Genomic DNA, 17,625 nt, shown 5'->3' with positions numbered 1-17,625 from the left:
ATTAACTACCTGATAATTTGAGTCTGCAGGCTCTTAAAAGAGGCAGCGTGGTGAGAGAGGGAAAATAATGGAAGTCATGGACGTCACCCTGCCCGTAAAAAAGAATAAAGGCTCTTCTCTGAAGTATTATTCAATTTGGTGCTTCCAAAAAGTAAGGGTGAGTGTGTAATACCTCCTTCTAAGGAGACATTTGTCCAGCTGATGGATAAACACCAATAGTGGAATAAGTTTTCAGCACTATCTGACAACATTGGAAAAGAACAGCTGTAAATGTTATTTCAGTCCATAATTAATGATGAAAGGCTCCAATTCAAGCAAATGATTTTTATTTCTTTTTTAGTCTATCAATCTGTGTAACTTGAAAGGGGAAGAGCCAAGATTTTCCCTAGTTTGGGAAGTCTTCTAATTTGGGCATTCTAATTTTTGGCAAGGGCTCAGGGCTCCATACTAGAGATACTGTGAAACACTACGAATTATCTGATCTCTCTTGGCACCCTTTTGCTGAAGCAGCTATTTCAGATTTACCTGATGCTGTCAAAGTCTCTCAGTCCTTTGAAAGATAATATGTGAAAAGCATTTAATTCTCTGTTTGTAGCACTACTTTTTGTGGCCCTGCTTTTGTTGAGTTCTTTTGGACCTGGTTGGTTTAATCCGCAAATGAGGTTTTTTTCTTCACAGTGATTATCTAATGGGAGTTTCATTCGATCTCCTTGGGAAAAATATATCCTAAATTGCTAAAGCACATGTATTAGATTGTATGACAACCTGTACCTTGAAAGGAAATTCTAGAAGATACAACTGGCTTTTGCAATAAAAACATTAAGTAATCATAACCAAACACCTGCTACTGTACCTGACCTGAATTTGAGTAACTACAACATTTAAGACTCCAAAGAAAGACCCTGAGTTAATGAATAGGTAAAAAAAAAAAAGGATATAATAAAATATAGCAAGCTGATGTAGCCTTTGCAGGGAATCATAGAATGATTTAGGTTGGAAAAGACGTTTAAGATCATTGAGTCCAACTGTTCCCCCAGCGCTGCCAAGGCCACCACTAAAATCATGTCCCCAGGTGCCACATCTACATGGCTTTTAAATACCTCCAGGGATGGGGGCTCCTCCACTGCCCTGGGCAGCCTGTGGCAATGCCTGGGGAAGTGAATTTTCCTAATATCCACACTCATGCCCAGTTGGGTGTCATCTACAAACTTGCTGAGGGTGCACCCGATCCCAACATCCAGATCACTGGTAAAGATATTAAACAGAACTGGAAAGGGTTGTTGCTGTCTGCCTGGGAATAATTCCACTGGGGGATCTTTGCACATGTTTTTCCTTTGACTTCTTCCTTCATCACATGGAAAATCAGCAAGTTGGCCACTGTGGCAGAAAGTAAGGAACGTAATTCGGGCAGTTTGCTGAAGTGAAGTGCCTTGACACTTCAGTTAAACTTGTCCAGATAAAGCAAAGTTACTTCCCTGCTGCTCGGTCATCTGAAATCTGGGAGACAGTTTGCTGCATGTATTTATGAAAGAGGAGTATCTCCCTTTTACCATTAAGTGTTATAACGAAGTCAAGTGGAAAAGTGCTATTTACTGTATAATAAAACCCATCTATTGTTCATAGCCCTGAAAACCTAATAATCAAATCTTATATTTCAAGCTGTGCAAACCAGTTGCTTATGTAATAGAACATGGTGTAATTTTCCATTTACAATTTCAATACTGTAATAAGAAAGCAATCAAAGCATAAACAAAAGACACTTTAAACAGAACTGCAGTTAATATTTCCATAATGGCTGTCCTTAAAAATTGAAGCTATTTCATTTTTTTTCCCCTGCCTTGAATTCTTTCTGCTTAGCTCAGTCTTTTAATTAAAAGAAAATCAACTTAGATAAAATACTGTCTTAAACCAATTGCAGCTATGGGCAAAGAAGAAAAAATACCAGCATAATTCACGGTTAACACCCAGTGAGTTAAATTAAAGCAATTTCTCATCCTCCTTTCAGAAGCAGACTGTGGATCTGCAGAGTTTGTGCCGTAAACCTGCAGGCAAAAAGGGTGTTTTTCTTCGTTGTACATCTTGAGGATCTGGAAGTTCACCATTTCCCAAGCATCTGCTGACACCCCCTTGGTGTCACTGGTCTCACCAGCGTTTACACCACATGATGGGAACCCACTGCTCTCCCGCTGCTTGCAGCAGGCACAAAACAACTCAGCGCTGTCCATCGGGTTTGTGCACAACTTAAACCGTGAGGATTCATGCGGGATGAGGAATCTCATCGTGGCCACCACAGGTGGCTGCTGGTTGAGCGGAATGGGAATGGCCCATCCGAAATCCTGCTGGGTTTCTTTCTAAGGGAAGTTGGTGCTGCCTTCCTGCCGGTGCCATTCCCCAGGCTCTGGGGTCACATGCCAGCCGCAGCTAGGTCCAGAAAATGGGCTTTTAAGTCAAGAGCCAGAGCTCAGCAGTGACACGTGAGGGATTTATTCTTTGGGCAGAAGGGAAGGAGGAGCCCGGCCTCAGCCCTGGATAGAAAAGGGAAAGGCTGGACAAGGCTGGATCCTGTATGAAGGGATTTGCTGACGCCAGGCTCCAAGTTTGGCTCTTTCCCCCTCCATTTCCCAATGCACAAATGCCAAGCACAGACCGTTTTCCCGGGCCCCTCCCCAGGCAGGCAGCCCATGACCATCACAGCCACCCATTCACTGAAAGGAATCACAGACTCACAGAATACCCTAAGTTGGAAGGGACCCCCAAGGATCATCAAAGTCCTGCACAGGACAACACAGAAGACATTCGGAGCATTCAGAGGGGAATGAGGACAATGACACGGGTTTTGTGAGGAGGAACCAGTCTATTTCGCAGCCCTGTGTGAAAAACGAGGTCCACTCTCCTGTGAGAATTTAAAGGGTTTAATATAAAGACAATAAGAGACACATAAAATAAAGCAAGGAGGTAATGGCCGGGTGCCTTGGCGCTCTGCCAAGAGCACACCTGATTCTCGAGGTGAGTCCTTTTTATACCATTTTTACTGTCTGTTCTTTATGCATATTCAAACTTTTCCCGGAGCTGTTCTGCGTGGCGCTCCCGCCTTTGTAGAGCATGCGTATTCTTCTGCCTTGCGATTTTATTTCTTTTGATTCTTGGCCTTGGGCTCGCCAGGTGCGAGTTGATAGTTGAGTGGGCCTCTTAATTTCCCAGACAGTCAGGGCTGATTGCAGCTTTGGCCTCTTTGCCCCCCGGGCAGAGCGGTGATTAGCCACTCTTGGGCCTCATCCTCTGTTCGCTTGGAGGTTATCTTACTCGCTTACAGTTGCTAGTATTCTTGCTAAAAAGAAAGAAAACTACATCCACACAGCAAAAAGCATTTCTAACATTATATAATATCTACCTTAATACTTGCGAGAAGCCAATATTACAATATATGTTTATAACACCTGGGTGCACGGACGGGAGCGGCTCCCGCTCGGGGCCAGGCCCAACATGGCGGGCGGCGGCGTCGCCCTGGCGACGCGCGCCTCGCTCCCGCCGCCGCTCCGGTTGCCATAACAACGCCCACGCCGTTTCCATGGCGGCGCGGCCCCGCCCCTCCGCGCGCCGGCGGTCACGTGACCCGCTCGATGCGCTCGGCGCGCGGCTCCCCCCGGCGGCGGCAGTGAGTGGGCGAGTGACCGCAGGGACCGGCGAGTGACCGCAGGGACCGGGCCGTCCGTGTCTCCACCCCCGGCGGCGACATGTCCACCGCCATGAACTTCAGCAACAAGAGCTTCACGCCGCGGCCGCCGGACAAGGGCGCGTTCCCGCTGGATCACTTCGGTGCGGTAGCGCGGCCTAGCGCCGGGCCTGCCCCGCGCCCCGCCGCCCCGCCGCCCCCGGGCCGCCCCCGAGCGCGGCGGTAGCGCGGCCCTCGCTCTGTGTTGCAGGGGAGTGCAGCGCCTTCAAAGAGCGCTTCATGGAGTGTCTCCGCCGCAGCGGCTACGAGAGCGCGGCCTGCCGGCAGAGCGCCATGGCCTACCTGGAGTGTCGCATGGACAGGCGAGTGGCCCCCGCCACACCGGCCCGGCTGCGGGCCAGCCCGCTGGGCCCCGGGGCGAGCAGAGCGGGCATCCCCTTGCGGGACCGGGAGGGGAAGTGAGCCCGCAGTCACGCAGGAATTTTTGTCCCGGAAGGAAACAGGTGCCCCGTGTGGCACCAGCAGGTTTCCTGGCGTGTGGTTTCGGTGTTATCCAGCCCGTACTGCGGGGTAACAGCGAGACCCGGGCAGCTTCCACCCTGCACAACGGGCAGTGTGAAGCTATTCTTTTGTTTTCAACTGCGGTTACAAGTTAAACTTTTAACTCGTAGCCCATACTTGGCTCACCTTGTGCGTGGCCTTCTCAATAAGCGCTGAGTATGTTTTTAAGATCCCTGAAGGTGCTGTGTATAACTTAACCATGAATTATCAGAGCCAGTGATATTTTTCTTGCATATACTTCATTAGTGCTGACTTCAAGTGGAAATAATTTTGCCTGTTAGCCCTTTAGAAATAGGTTTCAAGCAGGAGAGTTAAAAGTCTAACTTGTTCCTCAGTTCAAGTGAAGAAAGTGTTGGTGATTGGTTTTCCAGGGATGTTTCCATTCGTGCGTTGCTTTGCAATGCTTCCAGCACAGGGGTGAGTCAGGGAACTGCGGGAAATGCACCAATTTCCCTGTATTTAGGGAAAATACACTGCATGGGCTCGTGGTGAGGAAGGCTGCAAATAAAAAACGAGTTTGAAAAGCACTACAGCAAAGTCTAGTGGCACCACAAATGCTGTTCTAAGCCATATTCACTTGAAAATGTAAATGGCATTGGTAGAATTTTAGGAAGCTCTTATGCAATTAAAGATAACCAGGAGTCAGGTTGGTTTCTGAGGAAACTTAGTACCTAAAATGAGGAAACAACACATTTAATTGGAAAACCACTGTTAAGGGGGAAATAAATAATCCCTGAATGTTGCTTTCTTAAAACTGAATTTTCTGAGGTCTTGTCAAACAGCAGTCACTCTGTATAGATGTCTTGGATTTGTTTAGGGTAAATAATAGTAAATGAAATAGAAAATGCTGCTGTTCTCATGGTTATAGGCTGTGTACTCTAAAATATATTTTTGTTGCTTTCTTCTTTTTTACTTAGGCAACTTATGGCTAATGAACCACTGGAAAAATTGGGATTTAAAGACCTGATAAATGAGAAATCAGAAGAAAAACCTGAAAAGTCGTGATGAAGACAGATAACTTTGCTCCTCATGAAGGGAAAGCATAACTCTGAATGTAGTACATATTGTACATTCTGTTCATATTGCAATAGGAAGTGTTTCCTGAAAGAACCTTTTTTCCAAAGTTTAATTTTCCTAAAATAAGATTTTTCTTTAAATGAGCAAAAGTACTGCCTTTGTCTGCTTTGCTCCAGTATTTCTTAACTTCTTTCTTTTAATTTCTCTAGAGGCAAAACAGTTACAACCCAAAGTGTTCTCCATGTCCCTGTAAAAACAGTGAAGTCTTATTTTAAGAGGACAAAAACCTAAACCAAACAATCCTTTATTGTGTAGGGCTTGAACTACTGATTACTCCTCTGTGGGCAGTACTGATATGCTCACAGCAGTTATTTTCCACGTGGAAATAAAGCTGTTGTACTTTAAAATTGCTTTTTGTTAAATACTCGCATTAGTCCCTATCCCTGGGGTCATCTCACCCTGCTGTGGAAGTCACTGGGGTCCTGTGGGGGTACTCGGGGTGGGGTGATTTTTCAATCATTTCATCTTCCATCATTGTTGGGAGAGTATTTCTGGTTCCACACACCAGTCAGGGAGTGATTCTGCCAGCAGTGTTCACCTAATTTTTTCATACTTTAAATGGGAATAGTGGCATTTCTCTTGCATGTTCTAATGCATCAGAGTCTTTCTTAATTAATGTTGAGTTCAAGCAGAAATAATTTGGCCTGTTAGCCCCCTAGAAATGTGTTTCAAGCAGGCAATAAATTTGTAAATCTTCTGGATGTGTTTTCCACTGTATGTTCTGCCCTGTTATCGCTGCTTCTCTTGTTTTTCTTTTAACCCAGGGAATAATTTCTCTGTGTATCTGGCTCTGGCATGTTAAGCTTTAGGGTCCAGGGCCTGCAGAGAGTCATACATGCCCTGAAGGCAGTTCTCCCACACTTCCCTCTTTAGCTGGTGTCCCCTCTTTGATATATCTCACCTCCCTGGCTGGCTGCTTTTGCTTCTGCTTCTCTCCACTGTGCATCTGCTCATACTGAGTTCCAGGAAAGGGTGAAAGAACATTTTCTGCTCTTCATACTGATCATTGGGGCTGAGATTTAAATTGTTGCTCTGTCTAATCTGATGGAACAGAGTGCACACTGCTCAGAGCAGGTTCCTGTTTGAAAAGGACATTTGCCTGCTGCTGCATATTTTTATTCCACTTCATTCTACTGTTCAAATTATATCCTTTGGTGAGATTAGTACATTTATAGGAAAGAAAGCAGAAATTGTATTGCTGCAACAGATACTAAAAGACTTTATATTAAACCACTGAATAAGGGCTTTCTTTCAGTGATGCCAAGTTAGAATTAAAATAATCTCCAGCATCTCCAGAAGAAAGAAATCAAATTTCATGCTTCTGTGCTCCCTGAATATTATAAGGCAAAGGGAATTCCTGGTAGGTCTGAAAGAATCCACCAGTGGTGGGGGAGTAATCTGGGCTGTTATCAGTGGTGGTTTCATTTTTGGATGTTACTCTGCACTGTGGTTTGGCCAAGCATTTCCTTCGTGAATTCCATCCGTGTTTCCCTGAGACATTGATGCCAGCTCTGTCCTCTGGGTTGTTACAAAGTTTTTGAGGTGTTGAGTGATTGCCAGCCTAACAGAGAATGTGGGGGTGAGAGGTTTGCACCTTTCACCAGCCTAAAGATCACATCCTCATCCTGTCCAGATCCATGGGCACATTCCATCCTGCTTCCCAGCACAGTGAGTCAGCTGCTGTCCCCTTGTGCCAGAGCTGTGAGTGGGTAGCTGAAAATTCAGGGAATGGGCAGAGGCACATCTGTCCTGGCTGGAAGCATTGGCTGCAGAAAGGAATATGTTCAGTGGAGCTGTAAGGTGAGCTCAGAGCTGCTGAGGGACATCAGACATTGAGATCTAATGCAGCTGGGAAGTGGTGGGGAAAAAGCCATTAGTGCCAGACCTGGGGTCAAACAGTTTTCCCAACTTGCTCAATGGGACAAGTCCCTGCAACACCAGAGTCATCAGGGAGAGTTCCCAGAATGCTCTTCAATTAATTCCTGCCAACATACAGATTGTTAATTAAAGTCTTTCCATTTAAAACCTCTTTATTGCAGCTTTGCTTCTGGTATCCAGGTTTGTGCTTCTTTAAACTGACAGCAAGTTTTAAGCTAAATGAAAGCAGTAGGTTCATAGCCAGCTTTCCTGTGCCCATGCTGAGGAGGAACCTCTCCAGGAGCCTGTCATCAAGTTGGGAAAAATCTGTATTCTGGAAACGCTGAGCTGAGGTGTGTGTCCTGCAGGGGAGGCAGTTTGTCAGGGCACTGATTTCTTGGTGGAGCTGTTTGGAGTTGATGAGCTGCTGTGCTGTGGGAGTGGTCCCACACAAGTGCATCAATCTTCCTGTGAGGAGCCTGCCAGGTGCTGCTGCCTGTGCCAGCTCTGCCGTGAAGCTCCACCTGCTGACAGATCCTGCGACTTGGAGAAAGGCAAACCATTGGGAATCGAGGTTCAGCTGGGATTGATGTACAGCCTGCCAACCTGGATGTAATTGCACAGGTGTGGAAGGGATAGCCCGAAGCAGGAGGAAGTGGTGACTGTGTTGGAGTGAAGATCTATGTGAGCTGTTACCATAGCAATAGAAATCAATAAGCCAGGGAGTTGTAATTGTCTTTTCTGTAGCTTTTCTGCAGCAAAGCCTCATTCACACCCTAATGAGGCACCCAGCTGCTTGGGATCCGTCCCAGGGAGTCCCCGGAGGGCTCTGGATCAGCAGAGCTTTGCCCATGCATTCTTTGCTCAGATTAAAATCCACTCAACCACAAAAAGCTTAACCTTGATCACAGCAGTTATTTACAGAGGAAACATTGCTGCAATTTAACCATCGTTACATCTTCCTGGGAGACCTTGAGCTCTAGGTGTATCTCTCCAAACTACTACAGTGACCTGCAGAACCAGGAAGAAAGGGTTTAATAAACATTTCCAGAGCTCTGCGTGTGCTTTCACAGAAAAGCCTACGCAAAGACAGCCTCCTGTGCTTGCTCTGGAAATAGGCCATGGTCCAAAGTCCTTTGTAGGAGCACAATGAGGCCGTGCCTCAGTGCTGAGGAGGGGTTGTTGCTGCATCTGCCACCTGGAAGGGCATACCTGGCATAGCAGGAGAGTCGCATCTGTCAGCACCTGTGGAGTGAATGTTTGCGGTTGTGAGCAGTCAGAGCAGGCAGTGGGTGTGGCTGCTGACTTTCACTCTTGGTCCTTCCCCTGAGCGTTCTCCCTGCTTTGTCCTGCCGGCTTCAAGTCCAAGGAATTCCTTGGGCTGGGTATTACACTCATGGTCAGTAGTCACCAGCTTGGTTTCCTTGGGAGACCACATTGTCGCTGGTGATTATTTGCCCTTTGGGGCAGCAATCCAAACAGCTTTTACTTATTGCTGCCTTTGGTTTTGGCTGAACCAGGTGAGGGGCAATGAGTTAAAGCACCTCTTAAATTTTACCTCGTTGTTGTCTCACTCCAAGCAGATAACTGAGAGGCAGCACCATTTTTACTGAGCCTCTGGAATGAAACCTGTGTTGTAGGAGGCTATGAGAGAAGGAACAGCCTGCTCCCATATAAAAAATGTCTGGAGCATCACTTGTTGCTGCTCTGAGAAGTGCCTTGGGTGTTCCTGGCTCCACTGGAGAGCAGTATTTTTCTAAGTTTCTCATCCATAATTCCTGGGATGGGAGTGATACTTCTGCTAGTGTGCAGGAGTGCTGTCATGTCTGGTAGCATATCTATCCAGTGACCCCAGAGGACTTCAGTATTTTGTGCCTGGAGGAGATCCATGCTGGAGGAGATCCTTCTGCTAAATTGGGAATGTTGTATATTATATCAGGTTTCCCACAAAAATCAAAGCTCTGATTCAGGTTAATTTTAAAAAAGACTGGAAGTGCTCATACAAGGGTACACTTCCTCTTCAAGGGTATTTCAATGAACATTGGACATCTGATTAAACTAACCCTGCTTTTTTTTTTCTTTTTCTTAATGATTCTGCTTTTGTGAGTAACTGGCAATATTGCATTTTTGTCAGGATGCAGCAGATTTTCTAGCTTACAGATTTCAAGACAAAATGCCTTCCTTCTGGAATGAAGGTGCCATATGGCTTGAAATGCATAATTGATCACTCTCAAAATAGGAGCTTCATAGAAAGTCACCTAGAAGCCCAATGAGTGCGTGCAGGGGACTTGATAGACCTTGATGCATTTTTTGTTTCCTGGAACTGATGATGATACAGGGACAGGTTTTTATGGCTCTCCTTAGAGGTTCCGATGCCTGTGCTCTCTCATTATCCAGGAGATTTTGGGATTTGCATTAGCGGGTGCATCAATCTTATGCTTGGTGATTCCTGCTGGGCTTGGCTGAATGACAAGCCTGGCATTCTCCATATAGCCCAACAAAGGCCACAGTTCTCTGTGAGGTAAAACAGTTCAGCTGATCAAATCTGGTGGGCTGAATCCAGTCCTTGGTGTCCCACACTCCCCCACCTCCAGTGGGATGCCTGCACAGGCAGCCCTTCCCAGCTCCCACACAGAGTGGGAGGGATGTTGGGGTCCATCTGGCCACGTGTCCTGCTGCCTGGCAATGAGCAGCACCATAAACCAGCTTGTATTGTGGATGCTTTTCTGTCCAGGTCCTTATGAATTATGGTAAACTCAGATAGGAGCAGTGGTGGAAAGTAGCCTGGCAAAGAAAGAGCAGGGGGGTGAAGGAAGCAAGGAGACAGGATGACCCAGGCTTTTCACTTCACCTCGATGAGTTTAAAAAGCAGGTGGTGGGGGTGCTTCTGCAGCCCATTTGGGTAACTGAGTCCTTTGTCTATTTTAGTAACCTTTGAGAAGTTGGCAGCTCTCATTTCTGGAGGATTCCTAGTGTTCTTGCTGCTAGCAAGCCCCGCTCAGCAAGAACCTGCTCACACACCCAGTTCTGCTCCTGCTTGCAGAGCTGCTGAACAAGGGGAGCGCGTGGGAAGGCAGCAGCATGGGAGGGGGTGCTCTGCGAGGGACTCAGGCCCCGTTGTGTCTGCTCAATTTACATTTCTCAGTTATTAAACCATGCTCTTGTTTTCAGCAGGGTTTGGAAGCATCTCTCCTTAGTGGGCAGGGCAGGAGAATGAGAGCACTACTGAATCTGGGACACCAGGACGGCCCTGAGGGTTTGATGTAATGCTGTGTGCTGCAGCCATCTGCTGCCAATCTACCGAGGGCTCTTCCCTTCTGGGTTGCACTGACAGCCCCAGGTAGCACGGCTGGGTGGATGGAAAAGCATTTCACCACACTCAGGAAGCCAGTTTTTGGGCAGGCAGACCCAGATGGGGGAAAAAAAATTCCTGCTGCCACTCAGGATTGCAGAGAAGCTGCGGATCAGATCAGTGCTGAGAAAATTGCTGGTAACTCGGGACGCTGAACCTCCCACTGATAAATGAGCCTTCATGGCCCCATGAGCAAGCACCAAGTAGGAATTCCCAGGGGTGTAATGAGGCTGGCTCCTTGCTGGGTGCTGAGGTTGCCTCCCTTGGCTTTTGCTCTTTAGTGTGGAGGTGGGAGTTAAGCCGTGCTGACTTCAGCCCCTGGATTAAGCAGGTTGCCTTTAGCCTTGTCCTCACCACCCAGCCCGTACAGAGCACGGGCTCCAGGGTGTGCCCGTTGTTTGGCACATCTCCTGTGTCCATGTGCATGCTCACAGTGGTTGCTAAGGCAGCACATATCTGTGCCCCTTCTCTATGCCTTCCAGTTCCTGTCTGATCCAGAGGTATAGGTGTACTGGGTCCATGCAGCCCAGTCCCAGGGCAGGATCTGTATGGGAAAGCAGAGGCAGTGCCATGGATCAGCTCTGAACAGCCTGTGCGCACAGACATCAGTGTGAGCGGTACAGGTGGGTGGAGTGTGGGGTTTAGTTTAGTTTCCCCATCCCCAAACTGTGCTGCAGAGTCTGGTGGAGAAGAGGGACCGTCTGCTGCCAACAGCTAGGATGCAGCATGGAGGGGAACATCTCTGGCAGGAGGTGCATCCTGACCTCTGTGTGAAGGGAGATGCTCAGGGAGTGCATGGGCAGCACAGAGATTTACAGGAACCAGAGCACTGCAGGGCTGTGCTGACAGGAGGTGCAAGTTCTGGTCAAAGGGACAGAGTTCACTGGGTGCTGAAAAAGAACCAGGCAGGTGAAAAATGAGAATGCATCTGGAACATCTACGTGCATCCTTTTAGCAGGCATGGCAGGAGACTTGCAGGTGTGGTGGTGCCAGCTAGAAGGACTAATTTGAGCACAGAGATGTCTGGATTGATGGCTTTATTTCGGCTTATTTTAGCAAGTAATAGGCAGGGGGGTGATGTTTATCACTGAAACTGGAGCTGGCTGTACTTTAGATCACAGCTCTAATTGGCTGGACTGACTGGGACAGTAAATCACTTCAGCAGCACTAATAACACAGGGTGACGGGCGTAGTAAACCCTCTATGGCAGCAATAACCTGGTCCTGCTGGTTCTTTCACTCAGGTTGGTGCTTCCACTCTGGTTTGTTTATTAAAGCTCCTTCACAAAAGTCACCTGGGTGATTGCTCCGACTCAGCCATTGAAATGGCTGCTCTCCTGCCATTCCCCAACCTGGCTTGGGCTCTTTTTACACCCTGCTAAAATTGTTTATTTTTGCACCTGTTTAGAAAGGATTTTTGGCCACAGGGGTCTCATGATGTTGTTTTCATGGCTTCTGGAGCAGGGCTGCTCTGTTGTTGCTAGAAATAATTGCTGTTAATTAATTCTTTGCTGATTTTTCTTTGGCAAAGCATACTGAAATAAACAGATAAGTGAGCAGCATGCTCTGTATCTTGATGTTGTGGGAGCTTTTAGGAAGCATACAGTGACATCCAAACAATCTCATCAGCAGCGAGAGAAAGGGCAGGATGTGGCCCTCAACTTTCTGTGGACAAAATTAATTGTAGGGAGGCTGAATTACCATCTCCAGCTGTTTGGCAGCTCACTTCAGGCCAACATTTTTAATCTCTTTCTAGAGAAAAACCACAGTCTTGTTTCCATCTACTGCTTTATTCAAATCACAGCTGAGCAGTGCTACAGAAGGGGATGTGCTCTCAGCTGCCTGAGCTGGACCAGCAGCTGAAGGCAGCAGTCTGAGACACAAAACCGACTGCTGGGGCCAATAACTGCTCTGTTTTCTCTCTTCTTCTGTGCCCTTTTAAAATGGTTTGTTCTTTTTTCTTCTGAGTGACTCAGGCTCTGCTGAAGAGACTTCCAGACCAGAAATGAAGTGCTGGGCTTCAGCCCCTCTGTCCCGTGGTCCTGCCCGTAGCATCTCCATCATCCTCTTTGCTCTGTGTCCCTGGTTGGAGCAGCCCCTGGTTCCCAGAGCCCAGAGCTGGCAGCAGGTGGGTTGGCTGCTGGAGTCCCCACCCTAGAACATGACATTGCACATCTCAGTCTCCTGCTTGAATGTCTCCAAGCTGTTCCTGGAAGGATGAGCCATTTGAGCCAGGAAGAGATTAAATTATTGGAACTGAGCAAAAGCAATTTCCATGGTAAGTGCTGCCCTGCTGTTTGCACACCGAACCTGTCCTGCTGTGTCTCAGACTCAGACTGAATTGATGACGTCCCACTCTGAATAATCACTTTGACTTTTTTCGGACGAGCTGATCCCCTGATGTACGACTGTCTTTACACACGTTGGCTTTCTCCATACAGAGATTCCACAGGCCTGAGTCTCTTAATTAGCATAAATCAAGAATAATGCTAAAAGCAGTGGTCTACCATGGATGTAGGTGAACTATTGACTTCCTTGGTCTAATTTCATCTCCTCTGTGAGCAGAAAAGAACCTGTCATTGGACAATAGAAATCAGCATAGCTCCAGCTGGTTCACTGCAGCTGCCATGGAGCCAATTCCCTCAGCTGCCCCCTCCATGTCATATTTTACATCGTAGGAAATGGGTTTGGTGCAACAACAGGACTGTTGCAGAGCTGTTTTTCTTACATTGAGATTTCCCCCGGTGCTGTGGAGCAGACATACAAATATCCAACACCTTCACGCCATCAATTACCCCCTCACTCTCTCTCTCAGATGTATTTTGGCTCCCGGCCATGCTGTCTGAGCAACTAAGCAGCCCCTGCAACCATGTGCTGACACCCAAACCAGCCCATTGCTGGCCAGAGGCAGGCAGAAAAGAAACTGAAAGGCTGTCCTGAGCACATGATGGGCTGGTGGTTGGAGAATTTTCCTTTTTGTGGTAGCATGGCTGCGAGAGAGCAGTGATCAGCTCTAGGGTGGTGCAGAAATCTAGAAAAAGAGATTTTGGTCTAAACCCCACCTTGTCCTCATTCTCCCCAGTTGTGCTTCCCTACAGAGGATCTCTGTGGTCTGGTTTGCATGGTGGTAACTGCATGAGTATTAAATCATGGCAGTAAAGGACTCCACTTTTTTCACACTGGTAACACTGGGCTGCAACAGAACTAACCACTATGCAAATGGAAGTGCACCCTGATCTGCAGATCACTCCGCAGTGAGACACTTTTAGAGCTGCACAACTCTTTGTCTTCTTTGAGGGCTGCTGCAGGTGCAGAGCAGCTCTGCAGACACAGGACATAGCAGTTCTTTTTCCACCCTCACACCATTATCTCCTGCATCATCCTCTTCCACTTGATCAACACATCCTATCCATACAGATGCTGTGAGTGTGCTTTTCCCTGTTCCACACAAAAACAATCCCACAGGCTCCATAGAGCAATTTGCTCAAAATGAGAGAAAGTTGGCATCAGTATTGGATTTTTGGTTCAAGAATTTTTAGCTGCCCTGGTCTGAGCTCTCTGCTCTGTGGCATTCCTCCCTCCCAGCTACAGCCACTCTTGATTTAACTGGATAACCCAGAAAACCCTTTCTTTTTTTGAAGAAAAACCTCTAGGATTTATTTCTTCCTTTTTCTTTTTTTCCCCTTTTGAACAGGAAACTAATGCTGCAGCGGAAATGAGCTGCTTTAACATAGGTGCGGGTGCCAGTGCTGTAGCTTGTTCACACAAACCTCCAGCTGCAAGAGCTGCCTCCGCTGTGGTGCTGAGGAAGCCTATGGAATCCTGCCTGATGTATCTGCTGCTCCAGAGTTTTGCTTGAATGCAGTTGCCATGGCATGAATTATTGATATTTCTGTTCAGGTTTGCTGTTCACGCAGGAATTTGTAATGCTTCCCCACGTTAACGCTGTGAATGCGCTCCCGGGTCACATCAAGGGTTGTGTTTAACACCCCTTTACTTGCATAGTTGTGGCATTGATTTAGCCATTGCAGGGCTAGGGCTGTGAAATTAACTACACCCCAGTGTAAACAGCTCTTTCCTAACAAAAGGCAGTGAAAGGAGCTGATAGGGAAGGGCAAGGAGAAGGTATAGTTATGTCTGTGCATTTTCAGGGCGTCACCACCAAGATGATGGAAAGGCTTCCAGGAATCTCTGAGTGTTCTTTGCCCTGACCTCAGTATCTGGCATTTCCAGAGGCTGCCCTTGCTGCCACCGTGCTTAGCACCTCAGGAGATCACATTAATAACGTCCGTTTCTAAGGCAACAACCTTGTGATTTGGAAAGACTGAGTTAAAAGTGTGTGTGTTTACAAACAAACACATCTTACACATAAATATGTAAGTATTTATATACATATGGATATGAATTTATGTCAGACCTCCAAGTCACTTAGCAGTGGAGAGACAGGAAGCATCTGAATGAGGGTGATGTGTTGACAGCGACAACCCATCTCCAGAGTTTGGTCAGAGACTTCACAAGAAGTAAGAGCAAATTCATTTCAGACATTCCCTGAAAGGTGCTACCCACAGGAAAAGTGTGGGGCAAAGCTCAGAGGAGGGAACAGTCTGACATGGACGGGGCTGAGCAGCGATGCCCATCAGCCTCCACCAGCCCTGCAGGGGCAACCTTTGCTCTTTACCCCGTGTGAGATATAAACTCAGATGCAGTCCCTGCTCTATGCCAGGAATCACAGTCCTCAGGATTCAATGTCCATCAGGAGAACCTCAGAGCCTGCCCTGGATCAACATTGTGCCAACCAACACTGGGGCAATACCCAACCTCTTTCCCTTGGATAAACCAGGAGTAAATTTATAGAGATACCCTTGTACGTGTGAGGTAGGCTCAAGCCTTTGATTATCCACTGAACAAAAGTTTATCTTCATTTCTGGCTCATTTAGTTCCAACTTTTCTCCCTGTCTCTCCACGTTCCCTCCACCCACGTGGGCTGTTTGTTTCCCCATGTGAAGTCTGGAGTAATTGTGATGAGACTTAAATGCTGAGGATGCTGCTGATCGACCCTTGCTGGCCCTGCTCTCCTGCTCCTCCTGTCCTTTATGAAACTCTCTCCTCTCATCATTGACAACAGGCTCTGTTTTATTTGATTTTATTACAAGATATAAATTTCTGTCTGCAGCCCTGGCTTCCAGCACGCGGAGGAGAGAGAGGAATTGCCTAGCAACCAGGAGAACAAAAAATTAAGAGAATCAATAAGTCTTAATGGAAAGCTAAACAGAGACTTTCAAACCAAACCCCCTCCCTCCTCCCAGCCCTGGCCCGTGGTAAGTTCATGATGATGTGCATCATCCTGGCTATTGCATGAAGCATTCAGCAAATGCCTCTTCTGGAAAAGCCAAACTGCAAATGAAAACCTGGCCTAACCTGGGCTTAGGTAAAGCTCTGATCCTGTAGCATTTACGCTGTCAAGCTTGAACACAGCACAGGTGTGGAGGGTTAAGACACTGTGCTGAGCTGGTTTCACTCAGAGTGTGTTAGAAGTCAGTGCTCCAGGTTCGTGACTCAGAGGCTGAAGAAGGTGAGGGTCTGGATGCAGCAGCTCAGTTTCCCCACAAAAGGTCTGTGTGGAGGATTATGCTTTTGGTTAGGATGGGAGTGAATTTCCAGACCTTACCAAGCTATGTGTGTAAAACCAGCAAACCCAGCACAATGTGTGACACAGGGTTGAGTCAGCAAGGAACAGTCCAGCATCAGTTTAAAACAGTCAGAAACCAACCTGGATACAGTCACTTGTCTGGCAGCACAAATGCAAAGGTCATTTAGGAAAATGTATTCCAGGGAAAGAGAGCATTGTAAATGTACCAGGCCATGATTCTGCCTGTATTTAGAGGCTATTTTCTCCAACAAAGTGTTCTCAGGAACCTGCTCACACCCTCGTGTTTGCAGGATCAGGATGGTGATTTGGTTGTGGAAGTTTTCCAGGAGCTGCTGGCAGCCTCCTCCTGCAGATGCTCGTGCACACCCTGAATCTCATGGGCAGCACAAATGGCATGAGCCGAGCTTGCAGGAGGGCTCTGCTTTGTTGGAGGAAGCAGAGTTGGATGATTTAAATGGGGGCTTGCTTTGCAAAACCAAAATTGGTTTTGTAAGCAGAGATGTGTGAGCCACAAACAGGACATAGCAGCATCACAGGTGACCCATACTTGAGGGGAAGGTTTCAGCAGGGGTTAAGGATACACAGCTCTGAACCTTTCCTCAGCCAAAGGCTTCCCACATCCTGCCCCCGAGTGCCACTTTAGTCTTTGGCTGGCAAAACAAGGAGTCTTCCCCATAGAAGGCATGAGATGCACGGCCATGATGACACAGGGATGTTTTCTCCCCCGATACTCCCTTGACACCACGGAGGGTGTGAAAAACGTGGGAAGATGCCTGGAGGATGGTTCTGCCAAGACACAGACATGGAAGGTGGTGGTGATGTGCAAGGACAGCAGTGAAGGAGGAGCGTTTTGGAGTGCGTGGGGCTACTAGTGAAACCTTCACAAGTGCCCCCAAAAGATGCTGGTGTAAGAGGGGCACCCCAAACGTGCTGCTCATGAACCTGCCAAGGTGCTTGAGTGGCAAGGCCCCGGCCAGTGATGGCTGGGGTTGCTGCCAGCCGCCACCTCCCACTGGTGAAGACCCTCGGCTCCCACCTGCCCCTGCCCCGCCGCTCCCACCGGCGACAGCATCCCCTCCGCGGGCAGGAGTTAAACCAGGGAAGGCACCCCCGAGTGCTGGGGACACCCGGCGGGATGGGATGCCCTGAAGGTCGGGGACCCCCCCTCGGGGGTACGGGCCGCCCGGGCGGCGCGCTGCCGCTGGAGGTCGCGGGCGAGCGGGGAGCCGGCAGTGCCCGCTGAAAGCGGAACCGGCGGCACCGGGCGGCTCCGGCAGCGGCGGGCGAGAGGCGCCCAGGGCAGGGCAGAGCAGGGCAGGGCAGAGCAGAGCAGGGCAGGGCAGGGCAGAGCAGGGCAGCACCGCCCCGGCGCGGTGCGTCCCGGCGGCCGGAGGCGCGTTCGGCGTGCGCGGGGCGAGCGGGGCCGAATGGAGCCGCCCGGGCGCCGCCCGCCTCG

The 17,625-nt window shown here is 48.2% G+C and overlaps 1 protein-coding gene across 1 annotated transcript; it reads left to right on the top strand.

The window, feature by feature from the left end:
* Positions 1 to 3,591: 3,591 nt before the first annotated feature.
* LOC120410814 (cytochrome c oxidase assembly protein COX19) lies at positions 3,592 to 6,008 on the top strand. The gene is made up of 3 exons (XM_039560646.1): positions 3,592 to 3,816; positions 3,924 to 4,035; positions 5,152 to 6,008. Exons 1-3 carry the CDS (start codon positions 3,735 to 3,737, stop codon positions 5,237 to 5,239), a joined length of 282 nt encoding a protein of 93 aa, XP_039416580.1. The 5' UTR covers positions 3,592 to 3,734; the 3' UTR covers positions 5,240 to 6,008.
* The last annotated feature ends 11,617 nt before the right edge of the window (positions 6,009 to 17,625 follow it).

The sequence above is a fragment of the Corvus cornix genome, chromosome 14 (genome assembly GCF_000738735.6).
Source record: "Corvus cornix cornix isolate S_Up_H32 chromosome 14, ASM73873v5, whole genome shotgun sequence".
NCBI lineage: Eukaryota > Metazoa > Chordata > Aves > Passeriformes > Corvidae > Corvus > Corvus cornix.
This window is presented reverse-complemented; position numbering and strand designations above follow the sequence as displayed.

Bases quoted from the DNA above. Each gene is read 5' to 3' on its own strand.
- LOC120410814 (XM_039560646.1), top strand. From the start codon at position 3,735: ATGTCCACCGCCATGAACTTCAGCAACAAGAGCTTCACGCCGCGGCCG. The intron at 3,817-3,923 runs GTGCGGTAGCGC...TCTGTGTTGCAG, and splicing joins GTTCCCGCTGGATCACTTCG to GGGAGTGCAGCGCCTTCAAA. The intron at 4,036-5,151 runs GCGAGTGGCCCC...TTTTTTACTTAG, and splicing joins CTGGAGTGTCGCATGGACAG to GCAACTTATGGCTAATGAAC.